The 25,033-nt window shown below is 39.5% G+C and overlaps 1 protein-coding gene across 3 annotated transcripts in view; it reads right to left on the bottom strand.

Moving 5' to 3' along the window:
* The window catches only part of LDAH (lipid droplet associated hydrolase), a 105,257-nt gene extending 81,274 nt beyond the window's left edge, over window positions 1-23,983 (bottom strand). The window contains exons 1-4 of one of the 3 annotated variants that reach the window (XM_087947324.1): window positions 23,789-23,983; window positions 22,007-22,365; window positions 19,001-19,153; window positions 15,381-15,515 (exon numbers count right to left, since the gene is read on the bottom strand). In XM_087947324.1, the coding sequence (XP_087803450.1) occupies window positions 15,381-15,515; window positions 19,001-19,148 (283 nt within the window). In that variant the 5' untranslated portion in view covers window positions 19,149-19,153; window positions 22,007-22,365; window positions 23,789-23,983. Of the gene's footprint in view, window positions 1-15,380; window positions 15,516-19,000; window positions 19,157-22,006; window positions 22,366-23,788 lie in introns of all 3 variants that reach the window. The other 2 variants (XM_026675548.2, XM_026675546.2) reach the window with 2 other exon arrangements.
* Between the last annotated feature and the right edge of the window lie 1,050 nt (window positions 23,984-25,033).

The raw sequence follows: 25,033 nt of genomic DNA on the forward strand, positions 1-25,033 counted from the left end.
TTTAAAAAAAGGTTATGTCATGGTTGTAAAAATATGGACATAGTGGACTACCCCATCTTCAAATGATGTGTTCAAAAAAAAAAAAGGTTATGTCATGGTTGTATACTGTCATCCTACTTATTTAATATGTGCAGAATAAAATGGAACTCATAAAATATTTGTTATGTTGGAGAACTCCTAAAATAGAGGAAATGTTGTACTGAGGGGAAAAAAAGTCACAAGGATGCACCCTAAAGGAAAGGGGTGGGGGGGAGGAAAAGGCTAAAAGTATCACGGTGAAACTGAACTAATACTTTTAAATCACAAGTGCAAAGATATCAATGTGTTTCTACACCTAGAGCAAGAAAAGAGATCACACAAGGCATTGCAGTTAGGATACTATCCACAGTTTTAATTTTCTGTAAAGATTAGTGCATAGGAAAAAGTTTGTTTTGTATTCTTCAGCATATGTGTGGCAGCCACTAATGTTCAGAATATCAAATTAGTTGAAGCCCCCTTCTCTTACTCATTTAGCCCCAGAGGTCACCAAGCATCTTTCTGACATCTTACATACCCTTCAAGTCCTACCACTGGACTATGAATTGGGACGTATGAATTGATCTTCTCTCCAAACAAAATGCCATTTCAAATCTCTAGCTTGCTGTCTTCGAGGTAATGCATGTTGTTATTGCTCAAGGAGGGAGTTAAGAATATAAATTGAAAACCACAGTATTGCTCATCTCAGTGAACTGTGACATAACCCTCTAAAACTGAGACACCAGAAGATATAAATGTTTCTTTTCCACAAGCTTCAAATTCATAAAGGAATATCTTTCAGCCCTCCCTACTTAGGATATCATCTGCATCCAATTACAGTATGGGTGATGGTATCAGCTACACAGCAACTTATGTCATGGAGTGAAAGGCTGAAAATATCCATAAACAATATGCACACACACGCACGGACACACCTAGACTCAAACTAAGAGGAATGTGGACAATAAAAGACCTTTCAAATACAAGATTTGAACAAAGAAAGAAAAGTGTTCCAATCCATATTCTTGGATGGGGCATTTACGGGGAACGGAATGGAGAAGAAATATTACTTTTAAAGTAGGATCGGCAAACTTGTTTTTACAAATTAAATTACCTAAAATGAAACTGGTAAACATGATGCGCTGTTTAATATAGAGAATGTGATTTTAAATAGAACCATATCAAAATGAACATTATAGTTACAGTAGCATAAAGCAAGGGGGCAAAAACTTGGTATATTTGCACACAAATACTTAGAGCAGGGGTGTCAAACTCATGGCCCGCAGGCTGGATGCATCACACCCTCACTTGGTTTAGCCAAGGGGAAAAAAGTTGTGATACAATATGATGCCATGAGTTTGACACCCCTGATATAGAGGGATAACAAGAGCTGGGTGACCTTGTTACTCTCTCTCAGCCCAACTCACCTCACAGAGTTGTTGTGGAGAAAATAGGAGGAAAAAGGTATATTGATACGTTTGCTGCCTGGAGTTACTTGTGAAAATAATAAAGGCATGATATAAATTAATGAAAAGTAAAAAGGTAATGTTTCCCTCCTGTCCAGTCATATCTGACTCTAGGGGGCGGAGCTAATCTCTGTTTCCTAGCCAAGGGAGCCAGCGTTGTCCAAAGATGGTTCCATGGTGGCATACCCCCCCCCAATTTTTTTTCCCCCAAAAGGTATTTATTTATCACCCCCCCCAAAAAAAGGTCTATCCCCCCCCCCCTTTCCGCATGTCTGGCAGTGACTATCTCTCCCGGCGACCCTTTGTGGGGGGACCCGACCGCACCCCCACCACCCCCCACCAAAACCCCCCCCCCCCCCCCCCCATTTGCTATTTTATATGGCCTTAATTGGGGGCTTATCATCATCTATAAAACTGCTGGGACTTCCTACTTGGGAGGCCATTGCGCGTTTGCATGCTTTCAAACTGCTGGATTGGCAGGAGCCAGGGTAAGGGTGGGAACTAATCCCATCACTGAGTACTTGAGTCTTGAACTCATAGTCTTTCAGTCAACAAGCCCAGCGTCTTAACCGCTAGGCTACCGCACCCCCTATGAATGAATAAATGAATATGATTAAAATTGGTGAATATGTATGTCATTTAGGAAGTAAAAGAATGTTTGAAACAAATCAAAAACAAACATATTTTAAAACTGCCATGTTTCAGTATTATTTGCACTGATTCCAAAATAAAATATGTTCAAGGGAATTATCCCAGAGGAGTAAGCTTCTATGCTTGTCTTTTAATTTATACAAGAAAAGTAATTTTCTTGTTATCTTGGGATACCTTCCTATTTTACCTACTATCCTTAAATCACACAAACTGATTTATGCAGTCTTCAACTTAATTCTACTCTTGCTGACAACCCTAAGGCAAGTGTTATATGTACAAAGGCAGTTATACAATTCTAGTAGATGTGTGCAAAATGTTTTGAATTCATAATGTTTAAGCTCAGAATGGGTTATTTCAATCATTCTACAAATGGTTTTTGCAAGATGTTTTCATTTTGATGCAAAGGCTCTTTTCACGTTTAGAACACTTCTGGAACCCACTTCAAATTAGAACTGGGAGATGGTTCCAGTATAAAACACCCTGAAGTTGAATTGTTTTGTATACCCCTAAATTTCAGTAAGTTAATGGGATAAATCAGGGTAAAGAACTTACAAGCCTTCACATGTTGTTGACTTTTTAGTGTGGCATCTCTAGCAATTATTATTATATGAATTATTACGGGTGTTTATGCTTTCAAATGTCCTTTAAAGTTCCTGAAGAGTCAAACTGAGCAGCAAAGGCTAAACCATTAAGATGAGTACCACTACCATGCTGAGGCAGTTCCTAAAACATTAAATGAAAACACACTGATGTGGTAATATTTCACTGTTGATGAATAGCCTGCAGAACTTTGAAAGTGAATCACTGCGTATATTAAATGGTCCTATAAACAGGAAGCTCCTTCTCTATACTGAAAGACCAGACATATTCTGCAGTAAAAACATTCTTGTATATTTGTGACAAGGCAAAGAGATGCTGCCTAAGGAACAAACAGATAAGAGACAGTATAGCCAGCAGTTGGATAATGGGCAGGGCAAGAGGCTCAGAAGAGACTCTTCCTTTACATTATCAGGTTGTAAAGAAGATGGGAGAGGGAGAGAGGATTGCACTTTCAGGCTTGTAAGATTCTGTCAGTGTAACTTTACAAAAAAGTGAAAATCAGATTATCTGGTTGTGATTCCTATCTAGGTTACCCCTCAAGACTGACACAAACTTATTAGTTGTCTATGGAGATTCTCAGTCATCTAGGGCATGGCTGTCAGAACTGAAGAAACTCTTGGATGAGAACTGAAAAAAATCTTCAAGGAAAAACAAGTCCAGTTGCCTTTTGAAAAAGCACCTTTGGGACAAGTTGACTATTACACCATCTTGCGAATGGACGGTTGCTTTCCATGTCTTAGGTCTTGGATATTAAAGGTGAAAACAAAATGCACATTTACAGTGTTCATTCTCCATCAAATGGCTGCCCCCCACACCCAAGAACACAACTTTTCACTCAATGGTTATATTTTATGGACACATGAATTAAGCTGAATTAAGGCTAAATATGACTTTATCCTACCGTGTTTCTCACAAAATAACGCCGGATCTTTTTTTTTTTTGACCCCCGAAAAAATGGCTAGCCATCTTTTTGGGGGTGACTTAATTCCCACCCCCCCCCGCATCCTTGGGCGGACAGGCGGCGACGGCTTGGATGTTGACCTCGGCATTGGTGGGGCACTTCGTATCGGGAAACCTTCCGTCACCATTGCTTTCCCTTCTCCCCATGCTGCCGCGGCGTTTAGAGCAATGCTGCGGCGTTTGGCACAGCCACGCGCAGCCAGCCAGGGCTCCTCCCTGCAACCGGAGCCCGGCGGAGACACTCGGCTTCAGGCGCTCCTGTCACCGCCTTCCCTTCGCCTTTGAAGGCAAAGCCAATTCTTTTAAAAACGACGCCCTACTACCAGTACGACAAAGACTCCCCTGCCTGAGAGGGCAGCCCAACCCACGTGGGGAGGTGAATCTCCCAGTGCCGCAGCGTAGGATCGGCCCACCCTGGGAGAAGCGCCCAGCCTCCATCCCTGCCTGGCGCTGGGCAGAGCACGAAGAGCTTTGCCTGGGGTGCCCAGCGCAGCTCACAGGTGGGCCCTCCTGCCTGGTGGTGGAGCTCTCGCCAAAGCAGCAAGCACCTCCCTGCCGGATCATTCGCTCATCCCGCCAGGGCCGCGCCAGAGCCCTGCGGGCTGGGCAGAGCCGGGAAAGTGAACCGCGGGTGTGCGCCTGCCTGCCAAGCGAAAGAGCCGGGCCGACCCGAGCTTGGCTTCCTTCCCAAGTCCCTCCAGCCCGAACCCGAAGGGGCCACCGGGAGAGGCCACCCAAGGCAGTGATAGCGCCCACCCATCCGTGGACAGGGAGTCAAGGCGACGATCTGCGCCACGTCCTCCTCCCAGCTGAGCCCCGCCGATTGAGTGCCTCTGCCCGATGCCCATGCCGCTGCAGCATTTGGAGCTGCCGGCGCATTTGGAGATGTGTGGGGATGGGGACAGGCTGGGTGAGAGGTGGAAAGGACAGGCAGCTTCGGGCTCTCTCTGCCGGACCTGCCGGCCAGGGAAGCAGCGCTGCTGTTGCCTCGCCTCCCTGTCCGCGGATGGGTGGGCGCTATCACTGCCTCGGGCAGCCTCTCCCGGTGGCCCCTTTGGGTTCGGGCTGGAGGGACTTGGGAAAGAAGCAAAGCTTGGGTTGGCCCGGCTCTTTCGCTTGGCAGGCGGGCGCGCACCCGCAGCTCGCTTTCCCGGCTCTGCCCAGCCCGCACGACTCTGGTGTGGCCCTGGTGGGATGAGTGGAGGGTCCAGCAGGGAGGCGCTTACTGCCTTGGCGAGAGCTCCGCCGCTAGACAGAAGGGCCCGCCTGTCAGCTGTGCTGGGCGCCCCAGACGAAGCTCTTTACACTCTGCCCAGTGCCAGGCAGGGATGGCGCCTGGGCGCTTCTCCCAGGGTGGGGCGCTCCTGTGCGGCCCTGGGAGATTTGCCTCCCCATGTGGGGTTGGGCTGCCCTTTTGGGCAGGGGAGGCTTTGTTGTACCGGTAGTAGGGCATCATTTTTAAAAGAATTGGCTTTGCCTTCGAAGGCGAAGGGAAGGCGGTGACAGGAGCGCCTGAAACCAAGTGTCTCCGCCGGGCTCCGGTTGCAGGGAGGAGCCCTGGCTGACTGCCCATGGCTGCGCCAAACACCGTGATGTTGCTTTAAACACTGCGGCAGCACAGGGAGAAAGGAAAGCAACGTTGGCGGAAGGTCTCCCGATACGGCAGCACCATATCCGGGTATTCAACAAAAGTACTTCCTAACAGCCAGCCCCCCCGCCATTCCCCCCCCATTTCACATGTTTAATATAGGCCTTAATTTGGGAGGAGGGGCTTAATTTGATTTTATGCCTATAAAGCATGCTGGGACTTGCTATTGGGGGAGGCCGTATTGTTGGAGAAATACGGTATCCCACAAACAATTTAACAGCTGCACATTAAGAAAATTTGACAGGGATAGGGAATTTGTAGGCTTTCAAGTACGGCTGATCAGCCATTGCATTTACAACATGCTAAACTACAATGGTATCTTAATGGGGGAAACAAGCCTCCTTAGCTAAACTATTTATTACTTCTCTCCCAGTGCATATTGGGGAGGGGACTGTTGTCCAGAGCATAATTAGGAGTGATTAATCCCTTTTGGGAAGGAGCCCAGTATAAGAACTTTCCCAAATCACGGTGATATTTACCTCAGCATTTGACTGGTAAAGTTTATCAAGCTTGCTTCAGTCGTAACCCCATTTGGGCAGAATCTCAAGCAACGCTCAGGGCAATTATTATCTGGGATTCATTTTGGCCTATGACCTATGAGTAACTGGATACAGTATTCTCTAAAATGTTCCAGTCACTTTGAGCAACTGGCACAGTTCTCTGCATCCACTAGATTGTTAGTACTTCTTTAAGGAAGGAAATATTTCCAATAGCCTTGAAGGAAACTGGCATATTTTCTCCTTAAGAGGCCCTACTTGGACCAAGATAGGAATTAGATGACTATCAAAAGTTGTCCAACCATCATTTTTGGCTGTTTGTTCAGAGAACACTGGATGAAGCAGTTATCTGGATCCTAGTCAGACAGGTTCAACATTTTTGAGGTATCTAATACAAAAGCTTTCTGAAAAATTAAATTCATTTCTATGTAATGAATTTGAGAGATCCTAAATTGCAGATTACAATTCCTTATTCCATATTTAAACATATAACCAAAAAAGACAATATTGTATATCAACATTATCCTTGTATAGTGAATCCAGAAAAGACAGTAAAAACTCTATTTTAGATACTCACATATAGTTCACATATAGACAGAATCCCATTGATTACATAAATTGTAGAAGATGCACAGGCTTCCCCAACCTAGTAATAATTTGAGTTATAATGAAAACTCTTTGGTAGATTCCAACCTACAGAAGACTGCTTTAGAGTAACACATTCAATCCATATTCTTCAAATAATTGAGTAGAAAAGTGTGCAAGCATCAAAGTCTAGCGTTTGATCACTGTCAATTTTGAGACTTTTTAAAAATCAAAATCATCATCATCATCCATGACTTCCCACATTAGTTACTGTTTACCATAGTTTTGTCATGCCTTTTTATTAGGAAATGTGTTCACGGTGGCTTATAACAACAATGTTGAGGTTCAGCCAAAGTTTTAAATGTGAGGCTATGAGTGGCATGTAAAGTGTTAATGTAACTAATTTTAAAGGTTCTAATACAGTTCCCACATAAACCCAGTATATTAAGTTTAAACCAATATATATATATACACACACACATACAGTGTCTATAACTCAATAAAAGATTGATTGTTTAATCTCTAGTTAAACATGATCTTATTGACAGCTACAGTTGATCAGTAGCTTCTGTTTGGAAAGCCAGCACTCTGTACTATGATGTATTTTTAAAAGCCTCTGAGAGGAAGCACTAACATGCTATTTAAATAAACTTTCCAAATCTATGTTTCCAAGCTTAAGAGAAAGAAAGTAAATTACTTCACTACTTCACCACTCAAACAAAATGCAACTGAAACTCTAAAACCAAATTAAATAAAAGCTGTTCCAATTTTTTTAAAGAGATACGTTAAGGGAAATTTTATAATCTTGCAAAAATAAATGCTGTGGGCAAGCTTCAGTTGCTTATTTTAAAAAAGGAACAAGGATCGCTGTGCTTTGATTACAATAAAATCCAAGAAGGCATTTTAATATTACCCTTCTCCTTGTTTTTTAAGCTTGCCACTTTAGATCCCAATATGCCATTAACATCCTCTAACTTTTTAACTGTATAAAACAGAGACACAAACAAAAACAATAATATGCAAGTTGTAATGGACAAAACTACGGGATATAAATAAGTAGTTGATGTTTATGAGGTTATAAAAGGAGCTGTTCATAAGTAGCCTCTGCAGTCAAGCAAACTAACCCTTAGGAAAATGTAATGAGTCAAAGTGTCAATACTGGGCAGTGCAGAGGAAAAAGCAACGTTTAATGATTCTGCTAATGTTTATTCGGCATGTATAGATCGTTCGTTCTTAAGCAGAATGACAAAATACCATGATAAATCCTTCAGTATATTACAGCTTAAAGGAAGGTAGCTAGACAAATATAGAGTTAACTGTTACTGTACTAATTGCTAATATTCTCTCTCTCTTTCCCTCCCTCCCTCCCTCTCCCTCTCCCTCTCTCTCTCTCTCTCTCTCACACACACACACACACACAATCTTTTGGAATAGGAATTAACCAAAAAGTTAGCAAATTTATCTATAGCGCCTCTCCCAAAAGGGCCACTGGCAATTGGGCCCTTCTATCCCAGATGACCAGCTCAACCAATGTTGCTCAAGCTAAAAGGTCCCAAATATTTGGTCCTTGAACCCTCACTAATCCTGTTACCTTATATATTAGTTCCCACACCCAGTGAAAGGCCAATCGAGTCCACCTCTTGTGAAAGCCAGGATATAGTCTCTAGGTCAAGATAGTGCCGTGGCTCTTTCTTGGGCTGGCAATCTCTCTCTCTTTTCAATGGAGTCCAGCCTCTTTTCATCATTCTTTTTGCTCCCTCTTAGTCCTTTCTTTTGAGTTGCTCAAATCTGTCATCCTACTTCCCACCACTCTGATTTAACTCCCTCCGCAGGAGACTACATTCCCCAGAAGTCTTCTCCAGAGCCTCTTGTTTTCCCAATTCCAGGAGCAAGTCCCAACCAGCCAGTCAACCAACCAAGGAATGCTGCTAATGGAGCAGGCTATACGTCTATCAATCCATTCATCTTGCTATCAATCTACCTACCATGTATCTTTCTATCAATCTACACACACACACACACACACACACTCTTCAAGGCAGGCAATACAAAAGATAGATCTTATAGCCTAAATTAGATTGATTAGATTGTGGGGCTGAATTTGATGTCAATTTCATGTCTGAAGGAGCTGACCTTTTTTTCATAATCTCCCTTGCTTTTCTATTATCCTAGTTTGCTTTTCTTTATGTTTTAGTAATCCCTTGCCTGGAAAAGAGTTTTTAAAAGTTTCTTTGAAGAAAGCTGTTTACGATATTCATTCAACCTTAACAGAAAGTTATCATCCAGTTACAGATCTCCTTACATTGTGCTGCTCATGGTTGTAATTTTGAAAAATCAAAGTAACTAATAATAAATCAATTTGATTGCAAATTGATTTTTTAAGAAACCCAAATAATTTAATTTCTAATATTCATCTACCAAAGATTTCCCTCCCCCCTCCTGGCTCTGTACTGGAGATCAATTTGATAAATGATCAGGCTATACATGCTGTAAGTTTTCTGGCAACTGCACTAAAAGTTCAATGTAAAATCTAAGCTCGGATGACTTCAAACTATCAATCAACAAGAGGGTTTTTTAAAAACTGTGTAAGGTCATGGACTTGCCAGCAAATGCTAATTCACAAGTTCTACTATCAATCTGAAAGCTGGGAAATATTTTTTCCCCTTGCAGTGCCAAATTGTTATTGTTTGCTTTAGAATTTAACATTTGACCACAATGATTAGCAGCAATTTAAACAAAATACCATGCTATCTCAGATTTCACTTTCAGCTATAGAAGTACAGGAGGTAGGATGTTGCAAAAGGTTTAGAATCCAGATGAGAAGTTAGTGATAATAAAAAAGTTAAATATAATTAATTGTTCCTGTTCTATAATTGGAAGTGCTGAATGCTTTATTTGTTACAAGTATTATTTAAACATTTGTTTATTAAAATTTCTAGATATTATTTATAGATACTGAAGAAAAGTACAAAAACCATTATTTATTAGTCAAAAATATCCACTGAAATTAATCACACCACACCAAACAAGATAATTAACTATCAGCATAATATAACTGAACCGTAGCTAAAATTACAAACAGACAAAAAGGCACACATAAATTAAGATACTGTGCAAATGCATGCAGAGCCATTTGTGTTGACACGCGAGCCGCAGGCAAACGTACCTCACTGCGCATGCCTGCACCTCACAGCTGATTTTTTTTTTTTCAGTTGGTTTGAGGCCTTTTTCGGCCTCCCAGTGGCTTGGAAAAAGCCTCTGCAAGGCTTCTCAGGCCAAATTACAGGCCCATTTCGTCACTTCCTGTAATACCGGAAAATCAGCTGAGAGGCACAGTGCAGGTAAGGGGTGAGGGGTGGGGATTGCGCGCACATGCGCAGGTGGTGTGGGGAGAGGGCGTGCACATTGCATTCTGGGTGCTGGCACGCAAGTATGGGCGTGCCGGCACGCTCGCAATTTTTGGCACAGGAGCCCAAAAAGATTAGCCACCACTATACCATTTCAGACAAACGGCTGTCCAGTCTCCTCTCAAAAACCTCCTGTGACGGAGCACCCACAGGTTCTGAAGGCAAGTTGTTTGACAGTGAGAACAATGAACCAGTGGAATCAAACATTGGTTAATATCTAAGAAGTATTTTGAAGGAACAGTCATCTAATCCACTCTTTAATATGATTTGTCTCCTGTGAACAAAGCATACTTAGCTTTTGTAGTTAAAATGTGCTGAATGACATGGGCAAAGAAGTCATATTAAATAAAACTGATCCATAAAACCATGTAACACAACACTGGACATTTTTGTTAGAACTGTGGTAATGTGCTTAACTTCATAATCTTATAATCATAATCTTACAATCATAATCTTCTAATCGTAACTTATAATCACTTCAGAGTGATTATAAAACTTAGACCCAGAAGCATCCACTAAAGATGTTTCTATTTACTTCTGAGGGACGCGGTGACTCAGTGGCTAAGATGTTGATCAGAAAGGTCCACAGTTCGAATCCCTAGCACCGTGTAATGGAGTGAGCTCCCGTTACTTGTCCCAGCTTCTGCCAACCTAGCAGTTTGAAAGCATGTAAAAATGCAAGTAGAAAAATAGGGACCACTTTGGTGGGAAGGTAACAGCGTTCCGTGCACCTTCGGTGTTTAGTCATGCCGGCCACATGACCACGGAGATGAGCACCACCTTCTAGAGCTGGAAACTACTAGCATGTTTGTGTGAAGGGAACCTTTACCTTTACCTTATTCACTTCCACAGTTTCTATCATATTCCCATTTACACGTGATGTTATTAACTACATGAGAAAACTGAACTGGACAGTTACTAGAGTTAAAACTGCAAGAAAGAGCAGACTTCTCTATGGCCAACATAGCCATAATCATGCACTCTCATGCAAGCTGTAAGCACCCCCCCCCCTTTTTTTTTTTTCTGAAATCATCATTTTGCTCGTTGACAGATTCTTGCTTAACCAAGGAAGCTGTCTGGGCTCAATAGTATAGACATCAAACTTTGAGAGAAATTGTAACAATAGAACATTCGATCCTGCACCTCTAGAGCTATAGAGGGCAGAGGAATAGTCCTGAAGAATAGGACAAAGAGCCATGACTAAGGCAATGATCAGACAAGTTGGGTTTGAATCCATTCCAAGAAATATTTGAGAAAACAACTGATTGGCCCCTTTCCTAGTTTCCACAGAAATAAAGGGAAGGGTGGGGGAGCACATTCAGACTTCCAAGATTCTATTACTATAACCATTACAATAAAAATAGCCCTGACCTATATGGCATTGATTTCTTGGGTTTATTTTATAGCAGTGGTGCCCCAACCTGTCACCAGGGATCAGTTTTGTGAAAGACTATTATTCTACAGATGGGAGAGGGGGGGTTTCCAAATGCAACCTAGATCCGGTGCCTGCACAGATGAAGCTTCACTCACTTGCATGCACAGCCCATATCCTAACATGGACCGATACCAGCCCACGGCCCAGAGGTTGGGGACCCCTGCTTGAAAGGGTTGACAAAGGCAAACCACTAAGTCATTGTCACACAAAGAAGTGACTATTGTTAATCTTGATTTTATAGAAAGTGGCCCTAGACACCCACTTCCCTTCCAGCTATAAATGCATTTTATTCTTTCTTTATGTACACTGAGAAATATGCACCAAAGACAAATTCCTTGTGTGTCCAATCACACTTGGCCAATAAAGAATTCTATTCTATTCTTAAAATTCAAATTTGGCTGCCCTACTGAGTATACCAAGTCAATTACAAATTGAGACACCCTCATGGCTACCAAAGGGGAAATGTAGTCCCAAACAATCCCACTAAACATGGGTAGGCAGTCTTACTAACTGTGTTAAATTTCAACTTCCTGGCTAAATAGCCATATATACTTCAAATATTCTACAAATATCAATCCAGAAATATACATAAAATCATGTTGCCCTACAGAATTGCTTTGTACATTTTTAAAAATGATGCAAGGTAAGTCTTTAACAATAAGGCATTTGTAGCTTCAGTAGCAAAAATATCTAATTGCATTGTGCAATTATGTTTTTAAAAATCGACACCAAAATAAAATGAACTGCAATGTCATAAGCATTATAAGCATTAATCTTTTACCAAAGGGTATGTTAGTATAATAGGACAAACACACACACTCACACATATACAGAATGCACCAAAAATCAGCCTCTACAGGCTAATCACAATATGATTTGATAATATGTTTTCCCATAGTCTTATTTACCATATACTTAGAAATGTTCAAAGGTCATCCATCAAATAAGTAATGAAATCTTTGGTAGAAAATGACAACTAATTTGAACATTTAATGTGATATATATAATAAACTGTCTATGGAGCCTGATTTTTGGTACACCCATGTGTGTTTGTATGTGTATATCCTGACTGTGTAAATTACAAGGCATGAATTTAAATTCCATCATGACTAAGGTGTTGTGATACACATAATAAAAACAATCAATCCCAGAATTGAATTTTCCAGAGTATTCTAGAATGCTCTGTTCCTTCTCAAGCCGTGTCATTCTGGCTGGGGTGGGCAAGCAATTTTCTGGAAATTAATTCTCCAAACTGGAAGTAGTTCCAAAGTGTTCAGGGCAAGGTGTGTGAAGGAAATAGGACTTGACTAGGTCTAGAACTGCTTCTAGTTCAGAAAACAAATTCCTGAGGTTTCCGGTTTGTCGGCTTCGCGAGCGGTAGGGATTCGCGCGAAGCTGCGCGATCCCTGCCGCGCTAGCGTTTTGGGGCTCCGACCCGGTTGGGTGCGGAGCAAGGCTGCCTGCAGGGGCAGCTGAAGGTAAGGGGATCCGGAGGAAGGGTTTGGGGTGTTGCAGACCCCCTCCCTGGCCGGCTGAACCCCTTTTACCAGGACGGTGCAGCGGCGGTCCGTAATGGCCGCCACAAAGAAGTTGACAGCCGGGCAAGTATGCGCAGGAGGAAGAAGAGAAAGTTATTGAAAGTGAAAGTTCTTCTTGGTTGACCCAGGGCTTTGAGATTTATCTAATTTAATTCCTGGAAAAGATGGTTTTTGATGATTTTTCCACAAGGGAAAAAAAAAGCGGCTATTTTGAGGTGCTGAAGGGAAAGTTTACTCTCCTCCCGACGGAATTAAGCCGGAAGGGAGAGGATAAAGAAAATATATAAATTTGGACTTTGTTGGAGGAGATGCCTTGAAGACTTGAGGACAGAAATATAATCTTAATAAGGCTTTAAAATATAGATTTGGACTCTTTTTTTTTATTTGTTTGATACCACCCCTGGAAGAGGAAGGGGGAATTTTGGCTTGCTTGGATTTATTGAGGACTGTGGTTTTTGGGATTGTTTTGCCTTTCTCTCGGAATATTTGGTTGGTGTAAGAAGGAAGAGGAATAAAGAAAAGAAAAGATTTATTTATAATGGCTTTCCTTTTTGAAGACCTGAGGGATGAATATGAGCAAACAAAAGCAGCCTGCAAAGATGGCATGGAAAAAGCTTTTCTATTTCTAGAAATGGCGCTGGTCAATTACCAACAGACAATGGAACAGATGGAAAAGGAAGAAGAACAACAAGGAAGAGACGAAGACGCCATCTTCATTGAATCCCAAAACTTATCTAAGGAAGAAGGAAGGAAGAGAGCAAGGAAAATGAAGGACTTAAGATTTAAAAAACATTTGAGAAAGAGAAAAATATGATGCAAAATAAATATAATGATAACAAACAAGAGAAAAAGGGAACACAACAGAGAAGGGATCCCAGCAAGGCAGAGGTTAGAAGAAGAAGGGGGGTAGGAAGATTTGGTGGGGAAGAAAGAAAGGGGAAAGGCGGAGAAAAGCCTCAAAGCTTTAAAATTGGATGGGAGAAGAGGGATTTTTTTTAGAGACAAAGGATGAAATATAAATTTCTGTAAGAAAGATTCTGCTAAGGTACAGAAGATGGTATTGTAACATTTATATTTGAAATAGTAAATTAGAATGGTTTAAGATTTAATAAGAAATTAAAATGTTGAAGTTTAAAATTGAAATGTTGAAGTTTTTAATAATGATTGATTTAATAATGATTGATCTTTGAAATGTAATAAAATATTGAAGGAAAGGAGGATACAATGTATTTAAACATTTTTGGTGGATAGAATGTACCAAGCAGAACCAAATTGGGTATTTGTTATGTTGAATTTTAATTTTACTAACTTAGGGGGAGGATAGAAAGGCATCATACTCTGATTAGTGATTTCAGGAGAAATTCTTTTTATTATAAGAAGAGATAGAGGGATAATGAATGGGCAAAAGATACAAACTTAATGATTTAATTAAGATGGATTAAATAAGATAGAATTGTGAAGAGTGATATGTGCTATTATATTTAGCCCATGCAAAGAGAGGTAACTGGGGCCAAGGTACTTTACTAAAAGATTTTTTTATGTTTGTTTGTGTTTGTTTGTGTTTTATGAGAATATTGGGGAAATTATTGTAGAAAGACAGGGAAAGATTTAATATGTAACGATTTGTTTGTTGTTGAAACTTTTAATAAAACTTGTTTTAAAAAAAAAAAAGAAAACAAATTCCTGAGAAACTGCTAATCCCTTCTAAAATAATTGGAAAGCAGGCTGAAAATCAGCAGAGAAATTTTTGGGGGTGCCTGCAATTTTGGGTTATTCTGACATTCTTCAAGTACATACCAATCGGCCTCCGTCTTTGATAGCTCAACTGTAATTAGCTCAGTTGCTTCCACCTGCCTGTGCTAAGTAGATCCATAATAAATGGCAAGAAAAAAACCTGCCTTTTACATCAGCACCTCTAGCTATGAGATGGCATTTAATTATACAATTTAATATCTTATTGATCTTCTGCTCCAAAATAACCACCTGCCTGTGGACATATTCAAGTAGGAAATAGTTTGTATAAGACAAACACAACAGCTGGTTTTGGGTCAAGCCTTTACTTTTTTTAGGCCAATACTACCATGATGATTTGAGGTTTTGGAACACTATTCATCTTTTTAAGTGTCTTGGAAGATACCTCCTAATCTTTAAGTTCCTTATTATTGGCTGCCCTTTGGAATGATCTATCCCCAGATGTACCCCAATTAGGAAGGTGGTTAACATCTGGAACTTCCACCGAGCTTTGTGACTAGGTTGAGGCGAGTATCCCTGGGTAGGTTGTTGGCATTTTCAGTGTTTAATGTTTAAAGTTTAGTATGTTTTCAGGTGTGCTATGATATTTTATATCTTTTTTAATTGGGGTGTCTTTTGTACACAACCTAGCGTCAGAGAGTTTGAATGGAACAGCCATATAAGAGCCTAAATAAATGTTACAAACTAGTCTTAGGCATATCAATGAAAATATCAATAAAATCCATGGCATCATTTTCATACAATTTAGTACAAAAGATGTCAACTGATCTACATAGGCTAAGCATTCATCAATGAAAATGTAATAGAAGAAAGATGTTAAAGCTACCTTCCTTTCTTTTGACTTCATGGGGGATTTTACAATGTCCACCATGGCTAACGGCCCACACAGGATACTGCTGATTCAGGCTATAATATAAAGTCTCAATGAATGTCCGGTAAAAGCCAGGCAATCCTGGATTACCTAAAAAGACAAAAGTTTACTAAAAATATAGGCCACAAATAAAACATAATCCATTGAAAAGGCTGAAACATTAAGATCCATCTTTATCTTGTGCAAATTATATTTATCAAATATTTTTCACTGTATGGACCATGTATATGTCATACTTGAACTTGGAATGAAAATAGACCTTAAACTGTGTGGCATTTCTCATTCTTTGTCTAAAAATAATTTTGCAACTCAACAGGCAACTCTCACCTTACCAAAGATTTACCCCACATGAATGAGATTTTGGGAGGGGAAGGGAAATAGCACTTAATTCCTCCGTTGCATTGATTTACTATAGAAACTTATAACCTCTCCAACAATATAGTATAACCTCTTCAAATATAGTATATTATCTACATTTTCCAAGTTCCTGGAATGTTTAGTTCCTGTTCTTCCCAAATTAGAGCAGTTTACTTATTTTGGAGGGTTTGTCACCACAAAACTATTCATTAATCAAAATGTGTTTTAAAAGATTTTTTTTTAATTCACATAATATGCATGCATTTTCTATAATATGAAAGAGAGGAATTTATTTAAAAGAACTGAGTTAAGTAAACGCTCTTTGAGTAACATGTTTTACATTCTTGTCTTTTTTTAAAAAAACTGATATTCTTTGGAAGAGCCCCCAAAGGTAAAACAAAGATTTTATGCTGTAACTCCTTCACAGATTTTCATTCTTCCCCATTCATTCCACTGAATATTTGTCTCATTCCTATCAGCAGCACCATATCATTTTATAGTCAATGGTTTGGAAAGAAATCAATTTTTGTTAAGCTTTGTAGTCAGTCCTTCAGTGTATATTTTAATACCTGTGATTAACCTTTTTTTTTTTCCTGACAGGGAAGGTTTCTATCTTCTGATAAACTGTATCATTACCTGAGTTTTTCTTTAGATAGAAAATAGAAAAGATCACGGACAAAATAAGGCATGGGGAGGAGCAGGAAAAGAGCGATGATAAAAGATAATCATATAGATTACTTATTACAATAGCTACTGACACTGAAAAATTCATTGAAGGGGTAGAAACAAGAGCCACAAATGTGAATACACTTTTTAATGAAGACAACAAAAATGCTGTCAAAAAGAGAACTCGGTACCTTACATTACTTATTAAATTATCAGTCTCTATTCTTTTTAGCAAAACAAACACTTGTCCAATATTTCTGCCACAAAATGTGAGAAAATTGTCCTTTGTCTTTGGTAGCATGATGAACAAATGAACTTATTGCAAAGTAAGGACATTTATTTTACAGTAGTTTGTAGCACTACTGCTAGTGATTTATATTGGGCTTAATGGGGGTTAAAAGAGGAATTTAATGTGTCTGGTTCAACAAGATTAAAATCCAAAGATACATTGAAAGCTCTGTGAACAGTGGGAATTCTCACTATTTCATAATCCCATCCAAAAACCTGATAGAGCAGGAGGAAGTATTTGTGGCCCCGTGTAAATCTTTTAAAAATAGAACCCAGGGGAACCAATTGTTGTTTGCATTTATTGCCCTATTCAAAATAGACATCATCCAAAATCTCAGCGTTCTTTATAACTACCCAGTTAAAGAAAAAGGGAGACAAGAACAAATCACCTTATGTTCTTCTCTCTTCTATAAACATATTTATTTATCTTCCATCTTTAGGAATAATAAGGGCCCAAACTAACATACGTTACACATAATGTAGGGGAAGAGGTAGAGAGGCTGCCACAAAATGCTCCATAAAACATTCTTGTTCCACCTATTCCACTGAACTCTGAGAAAATCATTATACAGATCCTTTAATTAGTTTGGTGCCAATGTCCTAACAGTTTGACTTAATGTAGAATAGGTAGAGACTTCTGAACTTTTCTCATTATTGTTTTGGCATTGTGTATTGTTCGGGGTAATGAAATAATTCCATGCCCAGATGCAATGGTTTGAAGAGCAGACAGCTAAATCAATTTTGGAAGTGGCAGTCTTCAGTCTTTTGTCACTGGGATTACTTGTTGGGAAAAATCTAATCATGGGAAACAACCAATGACCCAGAAACTAGCTTCAGACACATCAAATGTTATTTGACTGTGAAGGAGTATATCATATACATGGCAACTTAAATATCTGGAAGAATGCAGTGAGACCAGTTATTTGGAACCTCCAACATTATTGGAAAATCAAGTTCTCCATACAAAAAAAAAACCTGTAAAAAAATTGTACTTATGTTTAAAACAGCACCATCTTCTGGCACATTTGTTTCTACATTATAGTCAGAAAGCACAATTGTCTTAAGCATTATTAATTTTATTTAGTTTGTAATAAATGCCTATTTAGCAGTTCCTAACCATCTAACATAATGTAGAATAGGCTACATTATCTGTTGAACAAGGACTGCTTTGAACAAATACTATATATCTGATCCCAACATTGAGAGATTCTGCTGCAATGTTCAAACATTGCAGCAGAAGGCAAATTAATATTGCAAAAGCTTTAAGAACACCTGTGGCATTTAGATACCTCCCTGTATTTTTTATTTCTTCACAACTCATTGACTATAAAATGATCCTGTGATATGATAAAATACTTGTAGCTCAGGGTTGAACTGATGGTCTCTGAACTTGGTTGTTTTCTTGCAGATATTTCATTACCAAACTTGGTAACATCATCAAACTCTACTTCCATTATTTTTAAGATCAAATGCTTCAAATTTCATTTAAGTGCAGTGTGAAAACACAGCAAACCAAAATGCAAAAGAGAGCTTTAAAACTCCTTGCTGTTATGCTAAAGGAAAACATGAGAATATGCAAACTTAGGAAACGCTAGTCTTCTCATCACATCCAAATAAAGCTGATGAACATATAGTAGAGAGGACTTTGAAATGTCAGATAGAGCACCAAAAACTCCCAAGTATAGATGTGATTGTTCAAAGATTGTACAACTCTTTCTAGAACTAACAGTTTCTCCAGCTGATACTGTTTCAGATTCAATTTCTAAAATGACATTTTAGTTTGGCAGGTATTGCAGCCATGTACACACACACAGACACACAACACACACAGAAATTAGAGAGAGAAGGATACCATGTAGAATATGGCTACAATTTATTTATGCAGTGTACATCAGTATAATACAACTGGATAATTTTTCTTTTATGCATGCTTTGTTGCATTGTTCATATCCTAGAACAGCCTAAGAGTCTTAATAAAGTGTCAGATATTTTTTGGCATCAGGCATCATTTAAAATGAAAATGAAATAAAAATGACCCTCATACTAGATCCACTAGCTCCCCAAAGGGATAACTTAGAAAATATCCCTTGGGAGTTTTTTTCCCAGCTAGTATCTCAATCTCTTATCGCCATATCCCCTCTGCCTTTACAGAATAGAAGTCTTTATTAATTTGTTTTTTGTAATTATACTCAAGCCTTCCCCTTTCCATTTTCTAGAACAGATTTGATCAAGAGAACATACATCACCTACATATCAAAACTTACCAGGGATAACTAGAAATAGAAGTCTGGGTGCACTTTTATCATTCCAGAGATCTTCCCAAGGGCCACACTTGAGAATCTGTGTCAAAGCTCCAGAAATGTAAGTGAACTCTTCACGTATCAAATCTTGCTCTTTGGAATCTGAGTTCATGCTTGCTGCTGAAGAGAAAACAAAGAGAGTTTAAAGTTAGCTATGAATAATCATTCCGTACTTGTTTGGCTTAATAAAGTGAACCTACCAGCGATTTTCTGGCCAAACAAGATACAGGAGTTTTGTCAACTCCTACATGATGATTTCAAAAATTATCATGTAGGGAATAAGGTTAACAGCAGCTTCCTATGTTATTAAATGCTTGCAGAAGAGGCACTGATTCTTATCAGAATTGCAACTGGTAATTTACAATATGACAAAATAAAGCCTATCCACATCATCAAATCAAGTGTCTGATATTTTTTTTTCAATAAAAGTTTTATTTAAGTTTTCACAAAACACAAATACAAATAAAATATCTTTTTTTGAGAACAGCGTGGCCCCGGGTTATCACTTCTCCATACAGACATAAACTCAATACATATTTATCTGATACATTCTAATCCATATCTTATAACTATTTTCGCAATTTTTTCAATAGCTTTTCCCTTTCTTTACTTCCTATAGCCTTATTTTAAATTATCTCATTCCTTTCTTAATTCAATTAGATATCTTTTTCTAATTTTTAAAATCTTTCTAATCAATGTTTTTATACTTTCGTCTGTCCTGTTTACAATTTCATATTATCTTTTCTCATAAAACAAATTTTCCCCTGTAATTACTAGACTGGAGTGTAACACCTTTGTATCTTTTTTCAAATCTTATTTAAAAATTTAAGTTACATCTTTACAGTTATAACATTCATTTTCTAACCTCTATTTTATAACACATACCTATTTTCAGTCGAATTCTGCTTGGTACATTCCCTTAAAATACACACTAAATTCTTAAAAGAAAAAAAGTATATATGTATTATATATCTGTGTATATATATATATATATATATATATATATATATATGTATAACAATAGTAAATGGAATAATTATTCTATTCAAGTACAGCTCTGCCATTAATATTAATAACAATCTTTTACATTTCTATTTCTTTTAACAAACATTACGTAGTAATATCAGTTGTCTTTCACTTTAATCATCTATATTTCACATTTTATTACTGTCTTTAAATAAAAAAACCAAACAATAGTTATTAACAGTAGTCAATAAAGTTATTATTCTTATTCAAGTTCATCTTGTCAACTGATAAAAATCTTCCATGTTTCTTTTCAGTTTTTTTAAACATTCTTTTTAAATCACTGAGAGCTTTATTCTCTTTACAAACAAATATTCCACTACACATCAAAACAGATTTTTTTCTATCACTTTAATCATCTAACATATTTTCTAACCCTTTTCTATTTCTAATATAACAATGCTATCCCATGCACCCTTGCAGAATCCTCTCCTTAAGTTAAATTTTAACCATTGTCTCTGTGTCTTTTAAATAGGTTTATACCTTTAATTCTTGTACGTTTTTCCTGTACCTCTATATCTTGTTTCTGTCTTTTGTAGCTTCTTTTCCTTTCCCTCTTCCCTTTCTTCTTCTCCCTCCCCTTTTTATTCCCTTTTCTATCTGATTCTCCCTTCTGTGATCCTCCCTTCTGCTTCTTCCTGATATTATGATTACTTTTCAAATTACTCTTTTTTTTGGTTGTTGCTTCAGTGCTTAAGTTTTTAACTCCCTTTCCCCCCTTTCCCTTTTTTACCCCGCTTAAAATTGTTTGGTCATTAAAGATGGCTTCTTCGTTGTCCGCCCTTCTTGTTCTGCTAGCGTTTCTTGTTGTTTTTCATAGTTCAAGATCTCCATTTCTAAAAATTGAAATACGAAGCCAAAAGTCTTGTGCTTCTTCTTTTTGTTCTTTAAGTCTCATTTTTAACTCTTCAAGGAGTGATGCCATTTTAAAAAAATTTAAACAACCCCCAATTGATTTTATTTTATTTCATTAGGATCCTCCATCCAAAGTTCCAGGAATCATCCAATAATCCAAAACTGTTTCTTGCTTCTTTTCTCACTTTCTCTTTCCAGGGGCTTTGTTTTCTCGTAACAAAGTTTCAGCTACAGTGTATCTTTTGCAAGCCTTGTTAAAATTCCACTATCAATGTTTTTTAAGTTCCAGGTGGTCATTTTCCAGATTCCACCCTCTTTTTTCCTTTTTCCTTTCACTGCTTTCTTTCTTTTTTTAAAGAAAGTTTTTAAATTATCCACGAATCTTTATCCCTTTGACACTTTATTATCAGCTAGAAATAGCCTATTAATGTCAAAGTGGATTAGTATCAATTTCTTATTCGAACCTCTTCTTCTTAATGTTCCAAGTCAGTCTAACAACTGTCGATGTTAGAAGAAAAAAAGTCAATTCCGTTTCCTTTCACTTTCTCTTTCACTGCTTAAAATCTTTTTTAAGAATAGTATTTGTATTTAAAATTCAGGTTCCAGGTACCCTAAATCAAGGGTCCCCAACCACCGGTCCGCGGATTGGTACCGGTCCGCGGAACAAGTCCTACCGGGCTGCTGGCTTGCTGGGCGCCGCCATCTTTTTTTGATGAAAAAGTGCTTCCGGTGAGCTTTTCCGGGTAGAAAGTTCACAGGAAGCACGTTTTCAGCAAAAAAAGATGGCGGCGCCAGAGCTTCCGGTGAGCTTTTCCGGGTAGAAAGCTCACTGGAAGCACATTTTCATCAAAAAAAGATGGCGGCGGCAGCACTTCCGGTGAGCTTTTCCGGGTAGAAAGCTATTTCTACCCGGAAAAGCTCACCGGAAGCGCTGGCGCCATCTTTTTTTGATGAAAAAGTGCTTCCGGTGAGGTCACCGGAAGCACTTTTTCATCAAAAAAGATGGCAGCGCCCAGCTAATGCCAGTACCGGGCCGCGCCATAAAAAAGGTTGGGGATACCGGGCCGCGGCGTAAAAAAGGTTGGGGATCACTGCCCTAAATAGATGTTTTCCATTCAACCCGGTCAGTCAAACTTTCTCGTTTAAACTTCCTCCTGCACAATCTTGTGTTGTGTTCTTCTTTGAGGTGGCCATTTCTGACCACTGCTGCAACTGCCTTTGGGAAAGTGAGTAATGGCCAGCCAAGGAGGAGAGATGCGGCTCTCCTCAACACCGCTGATGGCTCCCCCTTCTTCACCACCTCTACGGGGTGGCTTCAGCCCCGAATTCAGGCGGCTCAGGGAGCTCCAGTGGCGAGCATGGATCAAAACCGCAGATGATCGCGATTTTAGTCCGTCGCCGAAGAAGCCCAAACCAGAAGCCTCAAGTATCTGATGTTTGTTGCATGTGAACTGGGAAAAAAAGATCAATGAGCAGGATAACAATTCAAGGGCTTTCATTCCAAGTACATTAAGGTCTTGAAAAGCTGCTTAAGCAAATTACTGTCATGGAAAAAAAAAATCAGACTTATTTTAAACTTTGTCAAAGAAAATACCTTCTCAGATTTAATTTGCCAAATTCAAACTCTTCAGTGCCAATATTTTTTTTTATTAAAAAGAGATACTTCAATTAATGGGATTAGATCAGGCCTGAAGGGAATCCACTCCATTTGCTTCCTGCTGCACTGTGAGGCTACTATGGTATTACTTTGGGGGGGTGCTCCCCCTGCTCCTTGCAAATAGCATGGGAGGGGTTCCTTAAGATTATCAAGAAAGAGGAAGGGGTTAACATTCCTTTTAGAACTCTAATACTCTTATAGTCTTCACCAACTGATACCATTTAGTAATAAAACCAGAAAATATCACGCCACTATTTGATCCTGACTAGAGTTTGCTGCATTTGCAATAGTGAGCCTCATCCCTGCCACAGGAGAAATCAAACAGGAAATTATTTCCAGCTCCATCCTGAGGGAACAAGGCACAAAGTTTCTCTTCAGAGCAATCTGAATGACACGATGACACAACCACATGTCCATCCAAAGTCTGATGTAGTTTATTCTTACAGAAGATTTAATAATCATCACTTTATTTTACTGTAGCCCGGGGACAGGTGATAATTCCCCCCCCCCAAAAAAAAATCAACATCACAAGGCCACTTTTGTCTCTCTGCAAATTGTTTATTCTTAACAGCTGAAAGAACTGCCCAAAAATAAGTAAGGAATTTCCCTCTTTCCTGCTAGAGAGCAGGATGACAGCAACAAAAATCTTTTCTGTGGTATTCTTTTGGGGCCAGAGTGATAACATGTAAAAACCAAGGGAGGCAACCAGCACCCCACCCAGGGACTACACCAACCTCGGAGCCAATAATTAGGGTTGGCCAATGATCATGGGAACAACAGTAGCCAAAACAAAACAGCAGTTAGTTCACACTAGTCCAGCTAGTGTGTGTGTGTGTGTGTGTGTAACAGATGGAAATACTGTACTTAGTGCAAACACGATCCTGAGCAGGAACGTTTCTTTGTTCACTCTTCTTTTCCGCGCCGGATTGCCTCGCTTTACTTTGCTTCATCAGCCTGGGTATTTCAACTAGAGTTCCATTATTAACCTAGGGGGCTCAGGGCAATTCTGACCGCTTGACGACTTGTTGGCCATAACTCCAGAAAACAAGCAGTGTGTGATGGCTTCTCTGCCATCCTCCTCCTCCTCATCATCATCATCATCACCCTGGAGGTGGGGAACGGGAGCGATTAATATCGGGGGTTGCAGAAGAGGAGCGCCGCAGAAGGGCGGAAAAAAAAAAACCCAAACGAGGCAATCCCGTTGGCCAAGCACGTACCTTCCCCGTTTAGCGGCTCTCGACCGGCTGCTCTCAGCATCTCTCAGGGAAGGAGAAGCAGCAGTACAGCGGCTTCTGTTCCTCCCACGCACTGCCGGGCGGAAGTAACAACAGTAGCGAGAGCTCCCGCGGCTCTTCCGCCCGGCTGAGACGTAATGTGGAGGTCGGTTCCTTCAGGTATTCGGAGCGTAGGTTTGCCCTTTGCCCTTGGGCGCGCCTTCGCTTTCTGCTGCGCGCATGCGCAATCCTTACTCTATCCCTGGGGTCGCGACTTTTCTGCCTGGTAGTTGCACGACCTTAGAAGACTCGGGTGTCCTGTGTCTTGTCAGTCAGTCATCTCACTCATGACGTTTATGTAGCCACCCATCTTGCAGCAAATCGAGTGGCTTACAACCAACAACTAAGATACCATTTATTCTTATAATGAAAATACTAAAACCAAAAACATTAAAGCCGATAGACTTTTCACCACGGTTAAAACTTTCCTGTGCAGCTTGAAACAAGTTCATTTCGCCAATCTCGCCCTTTCCTAGCTGTTGGAGAGAAAAGCCGGGTGTTGAGCTCCCACTCCAGCCCATTTGCAGTGTAAAACAGCACTTTAATGCCCTGGGAGCCCCAGTGAGTGTCAGGACGTTGCCTCCTCTCACTTCTAAACCTGAACTAAAATTATTCTTTACCTTGGTATTCTTTCTAGATAGGCATGTGGCAGTTTCCAGCATCCCAGATTTGGTTTCTATTTATAATTGCCTCTAATTACTCTGGAATATTTTCTCCTTGGAAGGAGGGAAAGGAGAACCATTATATTTATTTTTACTTGCTAACCTGCTTGGCTGCAGAAGCTGGAATATGCAGATAATGAGCAAATGTGATTCACACTTATCTTGTATTCCCAGAACCTCTCCAAATAATGCTCCTGAATTTTCATTTTTAGCATGATTGAAGGGAAACACGTGAAGAATTAACTATATTGGGTTACTTCAAATTAAATTGTTTCTGCCCATCCATATTTGTTTATTTTTCCTTGCCCTTATCTCTACTTCGCTGTGCTCCCATCCATTTACTAAATGTCTTGGTTCTGGTTGGAGCATCAGGTGACAATTAGCTTCTGGAGCAGCTGCTGCACAGCCTGGAAAAAGATCCTGTTGCTTTTAACAATTCTGCTAGCACTTCCTTTGTGCACACTCCTGAACATTTCAACGCACCTTTTTAAAAGGATTTGCCGAGCCTTGGATGAGTTTGGATATC

This window comes from Notechis scutatus, chromosome 1 (genome assembly GCF_049901735.1).
Source record: "Notechis scutatus isolate UNSWTSFEM ecotype Mainland chromosome 1, rNotScu1.2, whole genome shotgun sequence".
In the NCBI taxonomy this organism is placed as follows: Eukaryota; Metazoa; Chordata; class Lepidosauria; order Squamata; family Elapidae; genus Notechis; species Notechis scutatus.